Consider the following 26,083-nt stretch of genomic DNA (forward strand, 5'->3'; position numbering starts at 1 on the left):
TTCATCTAACAAAATAATATTATATGCAAACAACATGCACATGATACTGTGTCTTGAATGTGTGCAATGAGTTCATCCATAATTAGTTAAAAAGATAAGGGCTCAGAGCTAATTCTTGATGTAACCCTATCTTTATTGGAAATGTTTCAGTTATTCTGCCCGAAATCTTTACTCTGATCGTTACATCCTCGTACATATCCTTAGTTCAATATATGTTACGCTAACACCTCTCTTTTCTAGAATTCCCCATCTAATTTCTCTTGGTACTCTATCATAAGTTTTTTCTAAATCAATGAATATCATGCGTAGATCTTGTTTTTGCTCATAATATTTTTCAATTAATTGTCTAAGAAGATGTATAGCTTCTATCATCAACCTTCCAAGTATGAATCCAAATTAATTTTCAATCACCGTGGTCTCCTTAATCTTTTTTCTATTACTCTTTCCCAAAATTTCATAGTATGACTCATTAGTTTAATACCCTATAGTTTACATAATATTGTACATCTCCCTTGTTCTTATAATAAGGAACTAGATTACTTATCCTCTTATCAGGTATTTTTTTCGTTTTCAATATCATGTTAAATATACCTCTATCGGAATATCATCTGGTCCAACAGTTTTTCTATTGTACATCCCATTTAAAGCTTATTCTACTTCTGAAGTCTGAATTCTACGATAAAATTTAAATTTCTATCCTCATTTGACATACTTAAATTACCCAAGTTAAATTGGTTACCTAAACGTTCATTAAAAAGTTGATGAAAATACCTCTTCAACCACTCTTTTATTTCTCCATCATTTATTAATACCTTATTACATTCATTTTTAATACATTTTATTTGGATAAGATCTCTTGTCTTCCTTTCTCTCACTTTAGCTATTCTATAAATGTATTTTTTTCCCCCTTCTTTGTATCCAATTTTTGATATAATCATTCAAAAAATTTATTTTTACTTCATTCTCTCTTAGCTTGTTTCTTGGCTATTGTATATTTTTTTAAGTTTTCCTCGTTCTTACAAATATATAATTCCTTATAAGTTATTCATTTTTCCTTCCCTTTCTCTTATACTTTCTCATTCCACCACCAAGATTCCTTAGTGGTGCATGTCTCTTTGACTCACCGAGTACACTCTTAGCTACTATTTTCAACTTTAATATCATCTTATCCCATATCGAATTAGAGTCACCATATATTTCACCTAATTTTTGTACTCCTACCTTCTCCTTAAATATATTTTGTTTCTCATACTTTAACCTCCACCACTTAATTTTAGGAGTCGTATATATTTTCTTTTTATTCATACTATGTTTAAGGCATATATCCAATACTACTAACATATGTTGGGTAGTTAAGTTTTTTTTAGGGATAACCTTGCAATATTTACAAATATTTCTATCCTTCTTCCTAACCATAAGAAAATCAATTTGCGATTTATTATTCCCACTTTTGAATGTGACTAAGTGTTTTTCTCTTTTCTTAAAAAATGTATTAGCTAATATAAAGTCATATACTATCACAGAATCTAATATAGTTTCCCCTTCCTTATTTCTCGTTTCAAACTCATAACCCCATGTACTCTCTCATATTCTCATTTTTCACTCCGACATGTTTATCTAGATCACCTCCTATTAAAATCATTCATTTGGCAGAATGTTTTGTAATATTTCATATAAGTCGTCCCAAAACCTTGATTTAGTAGCTTCATCTAATCCTACTTACAGTGTAAAAAGGGTTCTTATGTTTCATATTCAAAATCTTAGATTATTAATTTTCCTATCATATTTGCTTTTATCCAACCTATGGTATGAGAACTCTTGCCTATTTAACACCACACTCAAGTTCTCGTAGAGATGTAGCGATTTTTATCGATACGTTACAATTGAACCTTACAACGCGAACTCTTACATATTGAGCACTATACCCGAGTTCTGGAGATGTAACGGTCCTTGCCGAGACGTTACATCGAACCCTGCAACGCGTTCCTTCCAGGAACAATCTAGCATTAGCACAATAGTTTAATGAATTCATTCATTGAATAGTTGTCATAGTTTTAATGTTGGCTGGCAACCTAACGCAACCCTCCTTTTTTATCCGGGCTTGGAACCGGTCATGACTGGTTCGTCACGGACAGAGTTGACAAACTTAAGTGTGAGTTGACAAAATGCTGATCAGTGTAAGAGATGCTATAGTCAACAAGTTTAGTTAAATGGCTTGATTGTTATAAAATGAATGATAATGGAAACATCTCTCCTAGTTGTACCCTGTATGTAGACGTCAACCCAAATAGAGAAGATGGAGCCTAGTTATAACTTGCATGCTGTGAAGCATCGATACTGACAGTCTGAAACCTACATGGAGACAACAAGCATTAGGCAGTTACATGGTTCATATCTGGTTCCATGTCATTCAGCAGAAGTGAAATACATCATTCCATCCATTGACTCCCACCAAAACAGGATTGGCCTGGGCATAAATACCTTCTGCTTGATCCCAACCATGTAATACCTATACCAAGGGATCAATGCATTGGTTTCAGCCTATATCAGTGATATGAACTCCAATAGTATTCAAGAACAGTAAATGAACGAGTAGATTTCTTCCTCCTTTTCTTCTTCTCTCTCTTCTTCACCTTCTCATTTATGGTCTGCTCAATCTATTATTGGTCCTTGTGTCCCCTTGACACAGAGCAGTGCAGAACAAATACTGGCATCCCCTTGCATCCTCTTCAAACTCTAGCAATGCAAGCAAGGGTTCATCCTTGTAGTCTTCCTGCTTGAGATGTAGTGAGGGTTCCAATCCTCTTCGAGATGAGCGGATAACTCTGGGCAATAGTGAAACTGCTCAGCAGCGTCCTAACTTCCTCTTTGAGACACAAAGGCAACAGCTGACTCTCCCTTGATTCCTATTCAAGACAGTACAAATTAGAACTACAAGCATTCCACTACTCTTTACTCCTTGCCCTTCCCATTTCTTCTTCTTCCTCTCCTCTTATTCTTCCTCCTAATTAGTTCCAACTGACACCACCATCTCGACAGGCCGTCAACATCATCAACACAATCTCATCTTAGCCGAGGTTTAAAACCCCAAAATAGAATGAGATTTCAAACCTTGCCAATAATCATATTATACAACTAAAGAACTGTGCATAAGTACTACATTAAAAAATAATAAATATTCTCAAGCTCTTTTTACATATGCCAGCTTAACTGCTATGAATTTGATCTATTTCTTACCTTTTATAGGTAAATAGGCCAAATAGTAGGAGATGAGAAAATAGGTTAAGATGGTATGGACATGTTAATCAAAGGCCAATAGATTCTACAGACAGAACTGTAAAAATGTTTAGTGTTGAAGGCACAAAGAAGAAATGAAGACAAAAGAAAATTTAATTATGTAGTCAAAGATCAATTAATTAACATATTTCAAGGAATATAGACTTGCATGGAGCAAAATGGAAGGGCAAGTTCCAAATACCTAGCCACAGATAGATAGTAAAAAAAACACAACTTGAAAATAATAATATTTCAAGCCAAGTGGAAGGAGATCAAAGAATGAAATCAGTCTGAAAGTAGGTTGGCATGATTCCACCTGTGTATCATGGGTCCATAAAAGTCAATACTAATACCATACCATCTTGGCAAGAGACTGAAATCCATAATGAAGCCAAGATTTAACCATTGATGAAGAAGAATATGTGCAATTTGAACAATCTTCTAATTCAGTATCATATATACCAAATGTTGCGTGGCAAATGTTTTGGTTGAGCACCACCCCAATTCTAAGCAACCTGAATTTCAGCTTGCTAACAAAAAACTATATACTATTTTACAATGTTTTAATTTCAAACATTTGACAGTTTTGACTTTCTAGTTGAAGCCTTTAGGTATTGAAAGTTTTCAACTCGGTGGAGGCTGAGATTCTCAAAGTTGCAAATGCTACCTTACCCATAAGAAATGCACCAAAAGACATTAGACACAAACAAAAGGGGAAATAACAAAATAAGTATTGGATGTCATCAATAAAAGAAGATTCAACTTAAATTACACACTAAATACTTAAGAACTTGAAAGCACGATACAAGTTCTGGGCCCAAGATCCAATGCCTGTAATGTCTTTCCAAGACCCATCTCATCAGCTAGAAGAACACGCCCACCATGCTGCAAAATGAATCTAATATAGAAAATTTAACATGCAAATCAGATTACAAAAATTTATAATTCTGGAATAAGAAAAAGATAAATGGTTAACGCAGCTCTTAAACATTCAGGTATGATCAATACAATTTTGATGTACAATTATAAATTATTAACAAATAATGTCAGTTCAAAAAAACAGTAATTATGTTGCAACAAATTTAGCATGATTCATGTTCTTCACGTGTTAATGAATCATTTGCCCACTATCTTCATTACTTTGTACTTCTCCTATTTCTAAGTAAACTCTGTATTGTATTCAGATTTCAACCAATAGTCTCTAGTTTGTACTCGGATCTCAAAAATTAATCAAATTTTATTGAACCTTCTTTGGAGTCGGTCTCCATTGTTGTCGCACAATTGCTTGGTGTCGTTCCTTATCTCCCATGGGCACCTCCCACCTCACAATTTAATCAAATCTATTTCATTATTATTTTTATTTGTCAAACATTTCATTATTGTTTTTTTACAACTCATGGACCAATGCTTGTCATAAATGTCTCAACTCTCACAACCATCATCGCCATTTCATCAACTGCAAGTTAAGTTCATTGCACCGTGCCTTAAGGCTGTCACAATTTCACATCCAGAACATTCATATCTTTGATGTTGTCAAATATAAAAGAATGTGTCAAAAAGCATGTGGCCACAACTGTCATCGTTAATCACCAACTGCAAGTTATGCTTGTTGCACCAGTGCCTTAAAGCAAACACACTTCATTAAAGGGTGTGAGTGCGTGTTGTCATTGGAAACGAAAGATATATCATGTCAAAAAAATTAATTACCAAGATTATCTTGTATAAATTCCAGTAAGCCCTAAGGTAATCTCCTAAATCTTTCTGCTTGAAGCCTGCTACAAGCCGACTCCATCTCTTAATAGACACAACAACGTAGATGAAAGTTTTTTATTTTTTTGCCCAATATAATAAACTCTTTTGGAAGCTTTGATGATTAATTATATTGTCTTCTTTTTGTTTAATAGTTAAGCACTGATGATTAATATTCTTTTTGTTGAATAACTCAGAGGCCTGCCATGAGAAATAGGGTCAGCCATTATAGATTTGAGGCAAATAAATTAAATATTGGACAATGTTCTTCCTTTAAGCAATTCAAAAATAGTGCCAGCCATTATATTAGTTTATTTATGTTAGCTTGTATATGCATTTGTAGGGGTGGGCAAAAGGTTGGTTAAACCGAATACTGAAGTTTAAAGTTTGGTTCGGTTAATTCGGTTTTTTTCTTTAAAATATTGGTTATTTAGGTCAAATAGGTTCAGTCTCAGTTTTAAAAGTACAAATTGGCTAAACCAATTAAACCGAAAATAGCAATTGACTGCTATATTGTTACCAGTCGATTGCTATAGTAGTCGGTCGATGCAAATCATCAATCGATTGCTATAGCAGCCAATTGATGAATTGACTGCTAGACTTAAAAAATCAAATAGATTGTTTAACAATTGATCCTTCGACTTGACTGTTAATCATATTGATGAAAAGCATTGATGAAAAAATCAATTATTTCGATTTTCGACTGTTCGGGTTTTGTTGGGAAGTTCAGTAGGTTCGGTTAAGTAAAAAAAACAGATTTAAACGGTTTGATCATTTCAATTATTAACCGATTGCTCACCCCTATGCATTTGATGCATTAGCCAATGGTATGGGAAACCAAATATACCTGCCAAGTATTTTAATAGAATGGTTCGTATTTATTAAAAAGTAGAAGCAAGTCACTCACAGAGAAACCAAATATACCTACCATCACCACATTAAATTCAAATTCTATCACTTCATCATTGTGATCAAACAATGATGAAAATTGTCAAATCAAATAGTTTCAAACACTTAAATTCATAAAACAAGCAGGTTGTCGTGATTTGGTCATCCACCACAGTTATTGTTATAGGCACCACCTTCACGTCCACATCCATCACCCCCAATAAATCTTTGTTAGTAATTAAAAATTTACCAATAAATAAATGTAAAATAGTTGAGTCAAAAATAAATGAAGACCATAAAAGTTCCAGTGCATCACCGAAGGAGAAAAAAAAAAGAAAAATAATTTGAATTATTGTCATCCTTATGATTTATGCATTTAGATCTTTCCATATCTACAAATTGGTATTAAGTGACTTACAAATTGTTTAATTGACTTAGTTGCTTGATGATGTAGGTATTGAGACTTTAATGTATATCCACATTGGGAGAAAGCAGTGCCGACAGATTTTAAATTGTTGAGCATTTGGCATGAGCCATATTTATCAATTTTATGATCTATAGCTTTTTTCTATAGTCTATATATGCATAAATTAAGGTGGGAAGGACATATACACAGTGCACTAGACCCAGCTTTAATATCTTATTCTGAGCTAAGGTTTCAGTGATGACCAAAACAATACGATTTTGATATCATGCCAAAGTGACAAGAGGTGGAGGGAGTAATTAGAGATGGAGGAAGGAAGAAGATAAAGAAAGAAAAGAAGGGATCAATATAGCTGGTGATGCGCATTAAATATTCATTCCATGCCGAATATTTTGTTCCCAACTAAAGTTGCTTGATTTCAGCACCGCGGTGCTGGAGTTTTAGTCTCCAACCAGAGTGGTTTGAGTTCAGCGCCAAGGTGCTGGAAGTTTGGTTTCCAACTGGGGTGGCTCCATTTTAGCATCATGTTGTCCTGACACTCATTGTACTTTGGCATGCATCGAAGCATGTCTAGATAAATTTAGATGAGATTATTTATTTAATACTCATTTCTTTAGTTATTTGCTTATACAAGCAAGGCAATTGTAATTGTCAATTGAAATAAATTTTGTTGTGCTATAATTGTAGTGATATTCAACATATATTAAAGCACACCCATATGAATTTAGATTAATTTTACTCAATTCTCTTTCATTCAAATTTTCTAATTTTTAAAGAACTATATCAATTAGTAATTACATTAAATATAATTTTACCTTTTTGTACTTTAATGTGCGTTGAGGCAAATTTATTAAGTTTTATACCTATGATATTTTTCCACTACTTGTTTAAGTATAAAATTAAAACTATAGGAATTAGATAAACAATTAAATCAGAATTTTGAAGAAGCAAGCTAGTAAAAAATAATAAACATTGCCTTAATTCAAGCTTCAATAAGAGTTTTGGTTTTTGAATTGAACGATATTGTTTCAATATAGTGTCAATGTCCTAAGTTTAAGGTTTTAAGCTTAGTATAGATAAAGCATATGAAATTTAAATTTAGTAATAGTAGACATAGTAAGACAATTATTAAGATCGAGATAATGAATTATTTATATGATTAAAAGTTTTAAGTATTTAAGATCGCTTTTGCAAAAACATAGAGGAGTTAATAGAGATATTTTACATAGGATATAAGCAAGATGATTAAAATGAAGGAGGACATCATGTGTTTTTTGTGATCATAAAGTACCTTTTAAGCTCGTAAAGTACCTCTAAAGTTTAAAGAAAAGTTCTACAAAACAGCAGTTAGATCTATTATATTATATAAATTTGAATATTGAACTATGAAGCGAACACACGAGCAGAAGATGAGTTGTAAAGATGAGGATATTAAGGTGGATATGCAAAGATACGAGAATAGACAAGATAAAAAATAAAAACATTGGAGAAAATTAAGGTTGCACCTATTGAGGAAAAACTATGAGACACGAGTTTAAGAGAGTATGAACATGTACTTAGGCAACCAACAAATATTCCATTAAGCGATGTGAGATCATGATCAATACGACATCAATCGAAGAAAAGAGAGATTAAAGAAAACTTGATTAGCAACGATAAATAAGATAAAATATATTTACATATATATAATATGGAACCAAGCCCAATTATATAGGAGGATACATATAACCAACCCTACTTAATGGTATAAAGACTTGGTTGTTATTGTTGTATAATGTCGAGGTTTTATGTATGGCGTCGATGGCAAATTAGAGGTGTAAAGCGGAAGGAGATGTAGAAGGAAAAGAACATAAGATACCTATATAGTTGAGTTCTGAATTTATGTTCCATTTAGAATAGTACAATTTTGATATTATTTTGTATTGACACAAGTTTTACAAAAATAACATTATCTCAATTCATCTTGATCAATATCATAATATATAAAGGGTATTAAGTCTCATTATGATAAGACATTCATGACATTGACACGATATCCGAGATTTCAAACTATACTTGAATCCATATGGATATGTGCATAAGTGTGTCAAAGCATGTCAAGTGTCAGCACAACATGATACTCATCAGCATGATTAGTACAAGAAATACCGGAGAGTTAACCCATAACAATCTCATGCTTCTATCATATACAAATAGTATATTTCAAGCATGCCACCTAACATGGTATATTTCAAACCATGAACAAGACACAACTTACAATCTTGCAAACATGAGTAAATGGTTAAATGAAACCTAAACCTTTATATAGGATCCATGTTATTCAAAACCTAAACCTTTGTATAGGATCCATGTTCTCTTCAAAAATCAGTTGTATATTATATGCCTAACTTCTTCGAAAGGTAGAAGAATACATGGTCAAATGAAACCTATACCTTTCGATAGGATCCATATTATCTTTAAAATCAGTAGTATACTACATACCTAACTCCTTCTCTTTGGAAAGGTAGAAGTTTCGTCTCAAGATAGCTTGGCATCCTGTCATAGAGATCTTTCCAGAAGGTTAATTAGTATCATATTGGAAAAACTTAATACAAGAGTTACCAATAAAAAAAGGAGTGAACATATTAGAAAAGTGTTGCAACACTCTACATCAGAATGACCTTACAAAACTTGATAAAAAAGAAGCAATGATTTAAGTATGATGCACACTACCAAGAGAGAAGAAAAGGTGGACTCATAAAATTTGAGCTTCAAGATAGGCCTTCTAGTTCTAAATACAAGAAAAGGTCAAAAATATGAAAGAACAAATTGAAACAGATTAGAACTGAAACCGAAAAGAGGACGAACAAACAAAGAATCATTACTAATTTAACTAAAGTGAATCATATACTTGACTATGGTTCAAACTAAAAAATATCTGTCCCTGTCTAGAACCAAATGGAGCTGACACTAGTACAGCACTGGTGTTTGAAGAAACTGAATGGTTCAATTCCATACAAACAAATAAGAAATTACAGCAGAAAACAGTCCATTGTACCTAACTGATGTCAATGCTTGTCAGACCAGTACATACCGCTCTCATCAGGCAATATTCATTCAGATGTAAAACCATGGGCCCATGACCATGGGATTCAAGTTTCATTTGTGATATAAGGATGAATGATGTGGCATATCAATTAACTTGGAAAGGTAATAGCATGACTACAATGCCCTGAAGCACAAATACAACCATGGAGGCAATGCAAATGCAAACTTATAATAACTAGTATAATTGTAATCATTGACACGCAGTTAGGGGTCATTAAGCATCTCTAACACATGTATGGGCATTTACCTCGAAGATCATTAACAGCAGAGGCAGCTCCCAGGGCACGATGCACCAATACGTCTAGCTTCTCTACCTAAGAATGATGGTTATTTGAGTAAATAATTTTGATTACTTTGGAAAACTTTGTGAAATTTGACTCACTCACTAGTGTGACAGTACTGATCCAAAAAGTAAAAGAACACAACACTTACCATAGCATATTCCAATATCTTGATTGATATGATCCACTTTGTTGAATCCATAACCGAAACAAAGGGGGGAAAAAACTATACCGAATAGTCCACAAACATGAGAAAAGACAGTATAAAATAATAGAAATACCTCAACATTTGCACCATTCACTGCACTAAGAACCTCCTCAGCCACTGCCAAGGATGATAGAGGAAACATCCATAGCCTAGTGATTTATCATTGAAGGAATAGAAAATGTAAAGAAACCAATTAAAACAACATTTAGAATATTCATAAAAGTGGACACAATACCTTTCTTTTGCATGCCAGCTCGTCTTTGGGATCTTGTGAAAAGCATCTACGAGTAACTGGAATGAACATACAAATTATAAAATAACAGATAGTTCTATACAAGTCCAAATACGTGAAATGTAGGTATTGAGAAGATGAATTACCGCATGATATGAGAACTTTGCAGCAATGGCACCACTTTCATGAACACAAAATCTGACAGAAAGTGTGGGTAGGGCAGATCTGGTGCTTTCCCCTAGAAAGGTAAACCAAGTAAGCTCAAATTTTCCTACACAAGACTACTTAAAACAGAACTTTAAGGAAAGTACCTGTCCCTGTGGATATGTCAGCTGAAGAAATATCTTGAGGAGGAAAGGCTTCAACCTAAACAAGATATCAAGATATGATACTTTAAAAGTAGGTTCGTATCCTAGCATTTCCCAAGGTGAAGAGGCATAATGCAGAAATAGAACAGACATGGCAGCAATAAATGGAAAAAAGCATGAATTTTTTAAGTCACAAAAGTGACATTCAGATTGCTATAAGAAATGGCATCCTCGAGACACTAGAGAGCTCATAAAAGATGCATACGAATTCTAAAGGTGATAAACATAAATCTAAAAGGATGCTATATGTGGTCAAGTAAGACATGAAACGGTACCTATATCATCAACTCACTGCTTCCGAACCCACTCGCTATATACAAATGAGTGCATGTGACCAAAAAACTTGCATGTTGCCTTCACATTTCATATTTCTGCTCAACAGAAAATTATTAAAATTGAATGGGAGGCCTTTGCCTATATAATCAACCAAAAGTGCTAGAAAAGCCATCTACTATCTCTGACAATAAGCATGCTTATCATAAGCAAATGTGTGCATGTGACTAAAAAAAAGCAAGAGATTCACGAGAATCGTAATTCATTTGAATTGATAATCATCATAACCTACAGGGGAAATCTATGGAAGACAAAAAGGAAACCAATACAAAAATGTTGTCTTCATATTTCACATAACTATCTACCAGCCATAATGCTATGACTTCATGGAGGCCTTTATTTGGCAGTTCACCAAGAGTGGTGATCGAATTTTTCACTTCATAGACAGAAACTTGAACAAAAGAAACATCCTTCCAGTTCTCGTGACTGTTTTGGATAAAGGATGCCCATAAATTCCCTTCACAGTCAGAAAAAGGCTGAAAGAACCGGTTAAAGGTTAAAAAAAAAAAAAAAACTCTATCGCAAAGAGTAGATTGATTGTTAAGTTTAAAAAAAAATGTCCAGCTTTGCTTAATCGACAAGCCAAGCAGATAAACACGGGATTACATAAACACGAGGGCAACCCCTGACTCGTTACCTTGCCGTAGCGGGATTCTAAGGAGGTCTTAGAAGGGGGTTTGTCAACCGGCTTGAAAAGTGGGTTCTTGGAGGCGTCAGCTTGGCGTGCAAGGGGAGAAGAAGATGAAGAAGAGGCAACGGAGGAAGCCTTCCTCTCAGAGATTTTCCTGATAGCATCCTCCTCCAGGAAGTTGAGCTCTTCTGCACTGAGCCCCCAGTCGTCCAACTCTTCCATTCGATCGCCGCTCCTCAAAACCCTCTCGCCGGCGGCCCGGGACCGCGATTGAGAAAGGACAAAAATACAAATGTATATTAACATATACTCAAGTTTATTTTTAAAAATATTCAAAATTTTTAAATTATAATTTAATATAATATATATATTTTATTATTTTATTAAAAATCTCCTCCTTTACTAACTAACTAAATCTCCTCCTTTACTAACTAATTTTGATGAAGCCTAAAATGAATTTACATTAATATCCTTTTTTCTATTCACATTAAAAATAATTTCAAAATTTATTAATAATTTCACAAGCGAAACAATCAGTAATTTATAGTTCAAGACTCAACTGCGACATGTTATTATAAATTTTTCTCATCATTAATTTTTTCTTGTTGTTTTATATAAAAAAATATAGTTCTCTTTAGTCCCACATCTTAGAATTGACAACAATATGATCAAAAAAACTTCTATAAATATTTTAGGCCGACAATGTTAAAAAATATACTTTTCTTAATTTTTTTACTAAGATAAGTATAATATTAAATTAAATTAATTTTTTCATAGGAAAGTCGCAAGGGGTAACACTCGAAAATCTAAATAATTCAGATTTTTAAAGGCCCAAATAATTCAGATTTTCAAAAGTTACTTTACCCTAATAACTCTACTTTAGTATTTTAATGCTAAAATATTTTAATTAATATAATTTGATTATAAAGGGACAATGTGACGTCACGTGTACACAATCAGTATATATTAAAATATGTAGCCAAACATTAGATTAAATCGATTCAATAAATTATTCTAAAATAATGAAATTACAAATACTTTAAATATTAGGCCCAGCATATTTTAGTTACATGACCATGAATGCCTGAGTGATGATCTAAATCTCCTCTCGTTACACCATAACCCATAGACATATAAATATTAGACTCTATGCCAATATATCATGTCTTTATAAATTCTTCATCTTTGCTGGTCCAATCAATGCCAATTTAGTCTTTTAAATTTTGATATTTGAGCCATATATTTGTTATTTAAATATATCAAATATTGACATTAAAAAAAAAGACAGACGAGTAGTTGGTAATGGAAAAGCATAATACAATACTATTGATAGGGGAAGTCCAAATAAGCTAATGGAAAAGCATAATAGAATACTATTGATAGTGGAAGTCCAAATAAGCTAAAAAAAGGCTGGATTATTAGTAGAGATAAATTTAGGTACATCGAGTAGGATTAGATGCTCAGACAATCATAAAGTTCAAGCAAATCACATATCATCGGATGCTTAGTAAATAATAAAAATACAGTAGATCAAAGTTGATTGAATGTCAATAATGTTAAACTCTCGTAAAATGATAATTATAAGCAAGTAGAATATTAACATGTCAAGATTGATCAGAGACTTGATAAATAAAAATCCTAATAGATTAAGATTAACTAACTACCACTACAAAAAAAAAAACATTCTGGGACAAAATCAGGGACGAAAATTTTTTCGTCCCAAACTGGTTGATGCCAACTTTTGGAACGAAATATGGATTGTTGCAAATTTAGGAACGAATTTGGGGACGAATTTGACGACGAATAAAATTTTCGTCCCCAAATTCGTTGCAAAAAATTATACAAATTTGCAACGAAAATAGTTTTTGTTGCAAACTTAGGAACGAATTTGGGGACGAATTCACATGGGTAAATTTGTCTCTATCTTTGCAACAAATTTGGGGACGAATTCGGTGACAAATTATATTTTGTTGCCAATTTTGTCCCTAATATTACAACAAGTTTGGGGACAAATTCGGTGACAAAATTTTTGTTGTTGCCATTTTTGTTCCTAAATTTGGAACGAATAATAAATTTGTTGCAAATCTGGCAACGAATTTGGCAACAAAAATTGTCCACGATTTTGAAAATCGTATGGTAAATTTTCGTCCCAGAATTCGTCCCAGAATTCGTCGACGAATTTTGGGACGAATCCACAAAATTCATCCCAGAATTCGTCCCAGAATCTGGGACGAATCCAAATTCGTCCCAGATTCTGGGACGAAAATAATTTTGTCCCAAATTACGATAGAATTGGCTCAAATAATTTTCGTTGCCAAATTCGTCTATATATCAAATATTTTTTCCAGATTCAATTTATTTCTACAATACAATCCATAAATACATAAACAAAACAAATTCAAATAACAATAATATGCATTCAACACATCCTAATTTAACATTTCAACACATCCTAATTTACCATTTCAACACATCCTAATTTAACATTTCAACACATCAACTCATAATTCAAGAAATATAAAGATTCCATGAAGTTTACATTTCAACAAAGTTTACAAGATCCATCCAAGCTAACTAGAAAATATGATACAAAGTTTACAAGATCCATCCAAGCTACTAGAAAATATGATACAAAGTTTACAAGATCCATCATCCATCCAAGCTACTAGAAAATATGATACAAAGTTCAACAACCGAATGTTTTAAAAGTCCATCAGCCATCCAAGAACACTAAGAATACATATAGTCATCTTCGTGTGCCACAAAAATCTTTGATCCCCATCAAATCTCCTTTGCCTACATAATAACAAACAAATAAACCAGATCAAGTGTAACAAGAAAGCTTTTAAAAATTATACGATATGGCCATGTAACAAGAATAATTGGAAACAAGACCCATGATATGCATAGTTTACATTAATTAACACAATGTTTTACTGTGTAAACATGGACATATCATACTTGTAGTATTCATGCAGGGCACCAGTTCTTTTAAGATTTGTTATCATATTTTTTTAATCATACACATTTTGAGAACAGACCCATGATATGCATGCATTGTTCAAAGGTCATAAAATTTATTTATTTCGCACTCCATTGGCTAAGTGAGGTCTTCGTCAATCAATTATCAACTTGAATTCATTAGAGGATAATGAATTCATATTCACAAGATCAAAACAATTTTTCATCTTCCATTTTGGCTCTCCAAGCTTATACAGTCAGATTCTAAGAGCAAGGTGAATCAAAAGAAAAACATATTTTTCTAACAGAAATCGTAAGCCTCACCTCCACCGCCACCGAGTGCGGCATCCACCGAGGCTTACTAGTGTGGTTGGGAGCTTCACTTTCATACTTTTTGTACGCTGTCTATGACAAAGCTCCCTGTTTACGAGTTACTGAGAACTTGCATTAAATGCCTAATTAGATGTCAGTATATCATACACAAGCTCCCAATGAGCTCAACTACTCAACTTTTCAGTGTTTTTGGTTTTTATTCTCGTGCACAATTCCTGTTTGACTTCATTTCTGATCACGTTACAAACAATGAGGGGTCCGGCCAACTACTGCACCAACTACCTTTCTCTTTCATCCGAGGAGCTCTTATTGTACTCGTGTCTAGTGGACTCGTACCATATCAAATAGGAAGGCAATGCTAGCATTTGACTAGTTAAACTACAGTGCACTCACATGAACCAATGAAGGCAACATTGTTCTTCTTGGAGCATTTCTCCAGTAACAACAAAAACAGAACAGCTGAACTAGAATTGCAAATTGATTCATGGTAGACAAATCAAACACTTGGCCCAAGAATATGTTATATAAGTTAATCAACAGACTACTTTGGATGTCTATAAGCTCAGTAATATTAAGAGCAAACAAAAGCTCAATATAATTAACCGAAAAAGGAATCCATATACTGTAACTGCATATTGCTGATTAAAAGTTGTAAAAGATATATTGTGAATGGCTAATTCAAGACAGTTGATTAAGTTTACCTGACACTTTGATGACTCCAATGCATCGCTTTGAAGTCCTTCCCTTTCCAATTCGCCACAGGATTCCTTGGGGAAAATAAATCTAGGATATATCAAAATTCAGATTGTATTTTTGCAAAATAAATATAAGGCAAGGCAAAGAGAGATCTTCTTCCCTGTATAATTCGATCCTCCAAAGTTTTAATCAAGCAACAAAATCAAAGTGTCAAATGTGGACTAGAGATCTGCATAACTTGGCTCAACCAACTTCGAAACTGTCAGACAGCCACAATAAACAAGTCCTATTTCTTCTTGTTTGGCATAAAAACTCCAACGTCGGATGGCCAATTTTATCTGCCACAATGGTCTCAATACATAACTTTGATCCTTTACAGAAGAAACGGTAGTCCATTTAATTTCCGGCAATAAACTTTAGGCACCAATTTAATCCAAACCAATCCTGTGTACGTTCTCCCCACCACCCCCATTCAATGCCTCCAATAATGAAACTCTTCTTTTCATACTTCTTTGTTGAGATGACTCATTAGCTCCCGGCGCCGGCCAGGCAGCGCCTGCCGGCGCCCAGGCAGCGCCTGCCCGCGCCCAGGCAGCTGTGCCCGCGGCCAGGCAGCGCCGGCAAGCAGCCCTACGACGGCGAGAGGGAGAGATCCGAGGGCAGAGTGCTTACCCGGAGATCAAGCGATCGTCGCAGATCACGTCGTCGTCGGTCGGAGATGTGGCCGAAACGTGGAAATCGCAGCTTGGGAAGGGGGAACGGGGGAGAGAGAGGGGAAAGAAATGAGGGAAGGGAAAAAGTATCGGGTGAGTTTTAGATCTAGGGTTTATTAGGAACAAATATATTTTGTTCCCAAATTCGTCCCTAAGTTTGGGACAAATCCAGAATTCGTCCCAAATATTTAATTATTTAAAAAAACAAAAAATAAAATTGGACGGCTTAAATACGGACCTAGAGACATCGGAATTTGATGAAACAAGTTTCTATGTGCTCGTCTCATTGTCATGATCATAAATCTATCAATAAAAATATTTTTTACAAAATATATATATATTTGGAATTTTTTAATCCCAATTTGACCTAATTTAGTGTTAAATATTCAAATCACTGAAAATAATAATTAAAAATTATGGATGATGACGTATTTACGATCAGCTCAACGATACGAATACATAGAAACTTGTTTCATCAAATTCTGAGATCTCTAGGTCCATATTTAAGCCTTACGTGTTTCATTTTATTTATTTAAAAATAATTTTAGGTTTGGGACGAATTCTGGATTCGTCCCAAAATTTGGGACGAATCCAGAGATTCGTCCCAAAAATTTAATTATTTTTTTTTTAAAAAAAAACTTGGACGGCATAAATACGGACCTAGAGACATCGGAATTTGATAAAACAAGTTTCTATGTGCTCGTCTCATTGTCATGATCATAAATCTATCAATAAAAATATTTTTTACCAAATATATATATATTGGGAATTTTTTAATCCCAATTTGACCTAATTTGGTGTTAAAAATTCAAATCACTGAAAATAATAATTAAAAATTATGGATGATGACGTATTTAAGATCAGCTCAACGATACGAATGCATAGAAACTTGTTTCATCAAATTCTGAGATCTCTAGGTCCATATTTAAGCCTTACGTGTTTCATTTTATTTATTTAAAAATAATTTTAGGTTTGGGACGAATTCTGGATTCGTCCCAAATTTTGGGACGAATCTCTGGATTTGTCCCAAAGTTTGGGACGAATCCAGAGATTCGTCCCAAAAATTTAATTATTAAAAAAAAAAACAAACTTGGACGGCTTAAATACGGACCTAGAGATATCGGAATTTGATGAAACAAGTTTCTATGTGCTCGTCTCAATGTCATAATCATAAATCTATCAATAAAAATATTTTTTACCAAATATATATATATTTGGAATTTTTTAATCCCAATTTGACCTAATTTGGTGTTAAAAATTCAAATCACTGAAAATAATAATTAAAAATTATGGATGATAACGTATTTACGATCAGCTCAACGATATGGATGCATAGAAATTTATTTCATCAAATTCTGAGATCTCTAGGTCCATATTTAAGCTTTCGGACACTAATTTACAACCGTTCAGTACATAACACATTTTTAGTTAGTATCAATCTATAGATGTTTTAAAAAATATCTACATAGAGACATTGGAATTTGATGAAACAATTTTCTATGTGCTCGTCTCGTTGTCCTGATCGTAAATCGATCAATAAAAATATTTTTTACCAAATATATATATATTTGGAATTTTTTAATCCCAATTTGACCTAATTTGGGGTTAAAAATTCAAATCACTGAAAATAATAATTAAAAATTATGGATGATGACGTATTTAAGATCAGCTCAACGATACGAATGCATAGAAACTTATTTTATCAAATTCCGATATCTCTATGTCCATATTTAAGCCTTACGTATTTCATTTTATTTATTTAAAAATAATTTTAGGTTTGGGACGAATCTCTGGATTCGTCCCAAAATTTGGGACGAATCCAGAGATTCGTCCAAAAAATTTAATTATTTTTTTTTAAAAAAAATAAACTTGGATGGCTCAAATACGGACCTAGAGACATCGGAATTTGATGAAACAAGTTTCTATGTGCTCGTCTCATTGTCATGATCATAAATCTATCAATAAAAATATTTTTTGCCAAATATATATATATTTGGAATTTTTTAATCCCAATTTAGTGTTAAAAATTCAAAGCACTGAAAATAATAATTAAAAATTATGGATGATGACGTATTTACGATCAGCTCAACGATACGAATGCATAGAAACTTGTTTCATCAAATTCTGAGATCTCTAAGTCCATATTTAAGCCTAACGTGTTTCATTTTATTTATTTAAAAATAATTTTAGGTTTGGGACGAATCTCTGGATTCGTCCCAAAAATTTAATTATTTTAAAAAAAAAAAAAACAAACTTGGACGGCTTAAATACGGGCCTAGAGACATCGGAATTTGATGAAACAAGTTTCTTTGTGCTCGTCTCATTGTCATGATCATAAATCTATCAATAAAAATATTTTTTACCAAATATATATATATTGGGAATTTTTTAATCCCAATTTGACCTAATTTGGTGTTAAAAATTCAAATCACTGAAAATAATAATTAAAAATTATAGATGATGACGTATTTACGATCAGCTCAATGATACGAATGTATAGAAACTTGTTTCATCAAATTCCGAGGTCTCTAGGTCCATATTTAAGCCTTACGTGTTTCATTTTATTTATTTAAAAATAATTTTAGGTTTGGGATGAATTCTGGATTCGTCCCTAATTTTGGGACGAATCTAGAGATTCGTCCCAAAAATTTAATTATTTTTAAAAAAAAAAAACAAACTTGGACGGCTTAAATACGGACCTAGAGATATCGGAATTTGATGAAACAAGTTTCTATGTGCTCGTCTCATTGTCATAATCATAAATCTATCAATAAAAATATTTTTTACCATATATATATATATATTTGGAATTTTTTAATCCCAATTTGACCTAATTTGGTGTTAAAAATTCAAATCACTAAAAATAATAATTAAAAATTATGGATGATGACGTATTTACGATCAGCTCAACGATACGAATGCATAGAAACTTGTTTCATCAAATTCCGAGGTCTCTAGGTCCATATTTAAGCCTTACGTGTTTCATTTTATTTATTTAAAAATAATTTTAGATTTGGGACGAATTCTGGATTCGTCCCAAATTTTGGGACGAATCCAGGAATTCGTCCCAAAGTTTGGGACGAATCCAGAGATTCGTCCCAAAAATTTAATTATTTAAAAAAAAAAAAACAAACTTGGACGGCTTAAATACGGGCCTAGAGATATCGGAATTTGATGAAACAAGTTTCTTTGTGCTCATCTCATTGTCATAATCATAAATCTATCAATAAAAATATTTTTTACCAAATATATATATATTGGGAATTTTTTAATCCTAATTTGACCTAATTTGGTGTTAAAAATTCAAATCACTGAAAATAATAATTAAAAATTATGGATGATGACGTATTTACGATCAGCTCAACGATACGGATGCATAGAAACTTATTTCATCAAATTCTGAGATCTCTAGGTCCATATTTAAGCTTTCGGACACTAATTTACAACCGTTCAGTACACAACACATTTTTAGTTAGTATCAATCTATAGATGTTTTAAAAAATATCTACATAGAGACATCGGAATTTGATGAAACAAGTTTCTATGTGCTCGTCTCATTGTCCTGATCATAAATCCATCAATAAAAATATTTTTTACCAAATATATATATATATATATGAAATTTTTTAATCCCAATTTGACCTAATTTGGTGTTAAAAATTCAAATCACTGAAAATAATAATTAAAAATTATAGATGATGACGTATTTAAGATCAACTCAATGATACGAATGCATAGAAACTTATTTCATCAAATTCTGAGGTCTCTAGGTCCATATTTAAGCCTTACGTGTTTCATTTTATTTATTTAAAAATAATTTTAGGTTTGGGACGAATTCTGGATTCGTTCCAAATTTTGGGGCGAATCCAGGAATTCGTCCCAAAGTTTGGGACGAATCTCTGGATTCGTCCCAAAATTTGGGACGAATCCAGAGATTCGTCCAAAAAATTTAATTATTTAAAAAAAAAAAAACAAACTTGGGCGGCTTAAATACGGACCTAGAGACATCGGAATTTGATGAAACAAGTTTCTATGTGCTCGCCTCATTGTCATGATCATAAATCTATCAATAAAAATATTTTTTACCAAATATATATATATATGGAATTTTTTAATCCCAATTTGGTGTTAAAAATTCAAATCACTGAAAATAATAATTAAAAATTATGGATGATGACGTATTTACGATCAGCTCAACGATACGAATGCATAGAAGCTTGTTTCATCAAATTCCGAGGTCTCTAGGTCCATATTTAAGCCTTACGTGTTTTATTTTATTTATTTAAAAATAATTTTAGGTTTGGGACGAATTCTGGATTCGTCCCAAAGTTTGGGACGAATCTTTGGATTCGTCCCAAAATTTGGGACGAATCCAGAGATTCGTCCCAAAAATTTAATTATTTAAAAAAAAAAAAACAAACTTGGACGGCTTAAATACGGACCTAGAGACATCGGAATTTGATGAAACAAGTTTCTATGTGCTCGTCTCATTGTCATGATCATAAATCTATCAATAAAAATATTTTTTACCAAATATATATATATTGGGAATTTTTTAATCCCAATTTGACCTAATTTGGTGTTAAAAATTCAAATCACTGAAAATAATAATTAAAAATTATGGATGATGACGTATTTAAGATCAACTCAACGATACGAATGCATAGAAACTTGTTTCATCAAATTCTGAGATCTCTAGGTCCATATTTAAGCCTTACGTGTTTCATTTTATTTATTTAAAAATAATTTTAGGTTTGGGACGAATTCTGGATTCGTCCCAAATTTTGGGACGAATCCAGGAATTCGTCCCAAAGTTTGGGACGAATCCAGAATTCATCCCAAATATTTAATTATTTAAAAAAAAAAAAAACAAAATTAGACGGATTAAATACGGACCTAGAGACATCAGAATTTGATGAAACAAGTTTCTATGTGCTCGTCTCATTGTCTTGATCGTAAATCCATCAATAAAAATATTTTTTACCAAATATATATATATTTGGAATTTTTTAATCTCAATTTGACCTAATTTGGTGTTAAAAATTCAAATCACTGAAAATAATAATTAAAAATTATGGATGATGACCTATTTACGATCAGCTCAACGATACGAATGCATAGAAACTTGTTTCATCAAAATCCAAGATCTCTAGGTCCATATTTAAGCCTTATGTGTTTCATTTTATTTATTTAAAAATATTTTTAGGTTTGGGACGAATTCTGGATTCGTCCCAAATTTTGGGACGAATTCTGGATTCGTCCCAAATTTTGGGGCGAATCCTAGATTCGTCCCAGAATTTAGGATGAATCTTCGATTCGTTCCCAAATTTGGGACGAATCCAGTATTTGTCCCTAAATTTGGGACAAATTCTTTTTTCGTTCCAGATTTGGGGACGAATTTAGCAACGAATTATTTTTATGTTGCAAACTTGAAACGAAATTTTTTTGTTGCAAGTTTTGTTGGTTATTTGGGTCGAAATTTATTTTCGACCCTAAATTTATCCCAATTTTGGGACGAATTTTTTTTGTTCCAAACTTTTGTCCCCAAAGTTGTATTTTTTTGTAGTGTACGCAATGGATGAAGCTCTAAAAAAATCATCTATAACTGTCAAACATCCAAATAAATCAAGGTTGATTAGTCCTTAACAAATAAGGAAGTTTCAAAGAGACATGGTCTCTTAACAGATGAGGATTCAGCCTTGGAGCAGCTAAAATTAAATTTAGTTGATCGGTATAAGAATTAAGTCAATTGATAAAACAACTTGAGGGACGGGATGACTACATTAGATGGGTGAATAGGATTGTTCCTTCTCTTACAGCTGAACTAGTAAGGTCACAATCAATTAATATAGGGAAAATGAAATCATATAAAGAATCACACTTATAAGTAGAGGTACAAATGAGCAAAGTCGTTTATGGATCGTACGTAAAATCATTCGGTCAAAACTCAACTAGAGTTTGAAGTTGACCGAGCTCGAGCTAAGTTTGAGCCAGCTTGATTATAAATTGAGCTTAATTATTATTAGCTTGGTGGCTTGTAGAATCAAACAAGCAAGTAAGAATATATGTCTATAATATATAATATATTAATTTATTTATTAAAAATAAAATTAAAAAAAAACAAGCTCTAGCTTGAATCCATAATTAAATATTGAGTTTGAGCTCGAGCTCAACTCTACAAACTCGAGCTCAGTTCAACTAAACTTATTTACAACCCTACTTATAAGAATTGCTAACACATTTATTTAACATTGTTTAAACTCCCAAATTCTTACAACCCTACAAATTAACTATTCCTTTTTAATTTCTACATTGGCTAGTGTTTGGCTGGTCATTTACCATCATTTCTACATTGGCTTTAAACTATGAGCCTCATTTTATGATAACTTTAAGATTCTCAGGAATTGACGATTTGAAATTTATTTTATCATACACTTATATGTACTTCTCTCTATATTCATGGGACCGGTATTAGGGGGTCACTAAGATAGCGGATCTACTTTTAGGATTTTAGTTTGTAGTGCTAAAGGCGTAGTGCAGACGATAAACACATGACATTTCTAATGTAATAAACAGGGATCAATTTTCAGAAATTTACGATACAGGATTTACCTTATCATGTGTTCAACGTTTTGTGTAGTTGTATTTACTTCTCTCCATATCCGTATGTCTAGCATCAAGTGACTGTTAATATAACGGATCTATTTTTTTAGAATTTTAATTTGTAATCAATTATATATTTCATCCATTAACTCATCCACTAGTTGATTAATTATATTCTAATACTAATTAACTGGTAAACCTTAAACATTAAATTTATTCAGATTATCAATTGTCAATCGAATGTTGACTCTAACTCTGTAGTTCTCATAGGTTGAGTTCACTTATGTTGAGCTCTTCTCTCAATGCCTAAGGATTATAGATCATTTAACACTCATAGCTTGTTAAAGACTTATCATTGGAGCTTAACTTTATTCCTCAACCATCTCCTATCATATTACTTGGTCTCATGGATGTGCACGAACCGTTGACTCTCCCCAATGTTATCCCATCATCCTTCACCTATTGCCTCAATCTACTTTTATCCTGGTCGTCTCAATGCTCCTTATCCTATAATCCCTCAATTTGCCTCACACAACTTTCTTCAATCCACATGAACCCCGAGCCATGAAGTTGCCAATATGCACCATACATCACCTCAATGCTCTTTGTTCAAATGAATCGAGTCGGATCGTGAGTTATTTGAGCCAGCTCAAAAAAATATTCGATTCGTATTTGAAATTATAAAATTCAAGCCAAACTCGAACACGTTCGAATATTTTTTCGAACCGAATTCAAATCTATAGTATTATGTTCGATTGTTCACGAGCCACTCGTGAGCCAAACTCGAATCGAATTTTAATTATTTTTACATAATTTTAATTTAAATATTTCAAATTAATGTTCAAATAATTCAAATTGAATTCAAATTTAAGTCAGAATTATAATTTGAATATGCTCAAATAAAGATTCGAACAATTCGAATCGAGCTCGAGCTCAAATTTTATTTTGAATCAAACTCGAGCAAAAATTTTTTGTATTTCGAACTTCGAATATCATATATATTTCTGATTCAAGTCGATTCGATTCGTTTACACCCCTAATCTCATATCATCATTTTTTAATCTATTCGGACCTCAAAACCATTAAGCATGTTATCTTAGCCACGCTGAGTCATATCCATCACTCAACCCTATTAAGTCATAAGCTCTCCAAGCTCTATAAGTATTCTTAAATTACTTAAGTAAAAAAAATAAAACCCTAATTATGTAACCATTTTATTGTTGTTCTATTCTATTGCATATCACTTGTCTCGATATTCGATCAACCTAGGTACCTACACACAATCAAAGATTAAAAAAAAAATATTAGATTATGGATTAGTTGACAGTTAAAGATATAAACTTTCAAAACATTACTTTTCATACCTAGTAAAGGATGCTGGGAATCACATGCTTTCCCTCTATTTTTTACCTATCAAAGTGAAGAAATATGATCTTAAATAAACGTTATTTCTCCTGGTAAGTGGTAACTTATTGGCTACGATTTTTTGACAAAAGGAGCGCTCATATTTTTTTTATTTACCAAAAAAATATTCTATTTTCAAAACTATAAAATATAGTATCAAAAATAATATTATTCCCTTCTTACTTTTCCGGTCAATCTCCTAAATCTCATGTTGTTTTTCAATGCATGGCCCCGATATGAAAAAATATCAGGCATACACTAAGCCTGATATTGGATCATATCAGGCCCGACATGGGTTTGATATTTTTCATATTAAGGCCAACATGCATGATATGAAAAAATATTAGGCCCAGCGTGAGTCTAATATGAAAAATATCAGGCTCAGGTTCCATATAAGGCCCATAGTATACTTGATATGGAAAAATATTAGACTCACCATGGGTCTGATATGGGATCATATCAGATCCAACGATGGACCTGATATGGTAATATATCAAACTCTTTTTAATCCTGAGGAGATGAGATACAATGGAAAACGACGAGAGAGAGGATTTAGGAGGTTGGCCAGAAGGGTAAGAAGGGAATAACACTATTTTTTTAATGTTTTTTTTTGTAGTTTTAAAATTAGGGTGTTTTTTTAGATAAATATAAAAAAAATTGGCGCCTTTTGCTAAAAAACCGTATGGCCTATTTTCACCTTTTACTGTGGATGAGTGCAGAATATTTTTATATTGTAAAAGTATGCTTCTAATTTGCTTTTATGGAAAAAAATTAGGGATGATCGTGGATCGGATTGATTTGATTATTAAGATAAAAAATTATTCAGTCCTACTAAATCAGATAATACAATATCAGGACTTACATCCGGTCCTATACCTAGCGGTTATTATGTATCAGCTATCCGACGGATTGTCAGTTATTTGGATATTCAATCCTATATCCAATGAAATATAAAATAGTAAAATATTTTAAAATGATAATAGACATTATTCATTACACGTTGTAGCAGCTAATCGTCAATAGCTGCTACAACGTGTAGCAGCTTATCGGCAGTAACTACTACAACGTGTAGCAACTTATCAATAGTAGTTGCTACAAGTAGTGGTGATCGCGGTGGTTTAGTTATTGAGATAAAAAACTATCCGCCCCTACTAGATCGAATAATGTAACATTAGGACCCTACATCCAGCCCTATATCCGGCAGATTTTTTTTTCGATTCGGTTCGGATCGGTATAAGCAGGTTTGTCCGGTTCAAGGGTAGATCCAGTTGGGGGGGGGCATCGGTGGTCGTCCCCCCTTACCGACGATAGACCCCCTAGTATTATGGGGTTCCATCGGTGGAGATGGAGGATATCTATAGGACCGTTGGGCCGGCTAGAGGGGTTGGTAAATAACCTGTCAATTAAAAACAAGCAACCCTTCCTCGAACGATTAAGCTAACACTTGTAAAATGAATTAAGCAGATAAATAAAAGCATAAAAGAAAAAACGAGGCACCAGATGTTTACTTGGTTACAACCGATGTGGTTGTTAATCCAAGGAAGTTTAAGCTCAAAAACTCCTTCAGGCGGAGAAGCCTCTTACAGCGTTTAGGCACAGAAAACAGAAGCTTAACTATAACTAAAGCATATAAGTGTTTGGAAATAGAATGATCGTGATTGTTGAAAAGCTTCTGGACCAAGGCTATATTTATAGCCTTGGTCGGGGCGCCTGGAAGGGTTCCGGGCGCCCTAGGGGGGATAAAATTTATCCCCCAATAGTTGGATCGAGTCAAAGCTCGATCCTGTAAAAAAGTCACTTCCGGGTGCCCGGAAGGGTTCCGGGCGCCCCGGACAGTTCGGGGCGCCCCCGGAGCCAAAAGTCAACCCAGTTGACTTTTGGTCCGTGCTCTCTTCT

The 26,083-nt window shown here is 33.0% G+C and overlaps 2 protein-coding genes across 11 annotated transcripts in view; both read right to left on the bottom strand.

Moving 5' to 3' along the window:
• Positions 1–11,761, bottom strand: part of LOC122019804 (SWI/SNF-related matrix-associated actin-dependent regulator of chromatin subfamily A-like protein 1) — a 61,705-nt gene extending 49,944 nt beyond the window's left edge. For 7 of the 10 annotated variants that reach the window (XR_006122037.1, XM_042577340.1, XM_042577337.1 and 4 more), the window contains exons 1-9: positions 11,484–11,761; positions 10,457–10,511; positions 10,292–10,383; positions 10,149–10,204; positions 9,987–10,062; positions 9,857–9,892; positions 9,672–9,738; positions 8,819–8,885; positions 4,108–4,174 (exon numbers count right to left, since the gene is read on the bottom strand). Coding sequence is in view for 9 of the 10 variants with exons in the window: in XM_042577340.1 (XP_042433274.1) it covers positions 4,108–4,174; positions 8,819–8,885; positions 9,672–9,738; positions 9,857–9,892; positions 9,987–10,062; positions 10,149–10,204; positions 10,292–10,383; positions 10,457–10,511; positions 11,484–11,699 (732 nt within the window). In the remaining variant the exon portion in view is untranslated. Of the gene's footprint in view, positions 1–4,107; positions 4,175–8,818; positions 8,886–9,671; positions 9,739–9,856; positions 9,893–9,986; positions 10,063–10,148; positions 10,205–10,291; positions 10,384–10,456; positions 10,512–10,788; positions 10,885–11,483 lie in introns of all 10 variants that reach the window. The other 3 variants (XM_042577339.1, XM_042577336.1, XM_042577343.1) reach the window with 2 other exon arrangements.
• Positions 11,762–14,061: 2,300 nt separating this feature from the next.
• On the bottom strand, positions 14,062–23,374 carry LOC122019614. Its single transcript, XM_042577068.1, has 4 exons — positions 23,310–23,374; positions 16,140–16,286; positions 15,473–15,538; positions 14,062–14,273 (listed from the first exon to the last, which is right to left on the bottom strand). The coding sequence occupies exons 1-4, from the start codon at positions 23,372–23,374 to the stop codon at positions 14,180–14,182; spliced, it is 372 nt and encodes a 123-aa protein (XP_042433002.1). The 3' UTR covers positions 14,062–14,179.
• Between the last annotated feature and the right edge of the window lie 2,709 nt (positions 23,375–26,083).

Source organism: Zingiber officinale, chromosome 9A, assembly GCF_018446385.1.
Source record: "Zingiber officinale cultivar Zhangliang chromosome 9A, Zo_v1.1, whole genome shotgun sequence".
Classification (NCBI taxonomy): domain Eukaryota; kingdom Viridiplantae; phylum Streptophyta; class Magnoliopsida; order Zingiberales; family Zingiberaceae; genus Zingiber; species Zingiber officinale.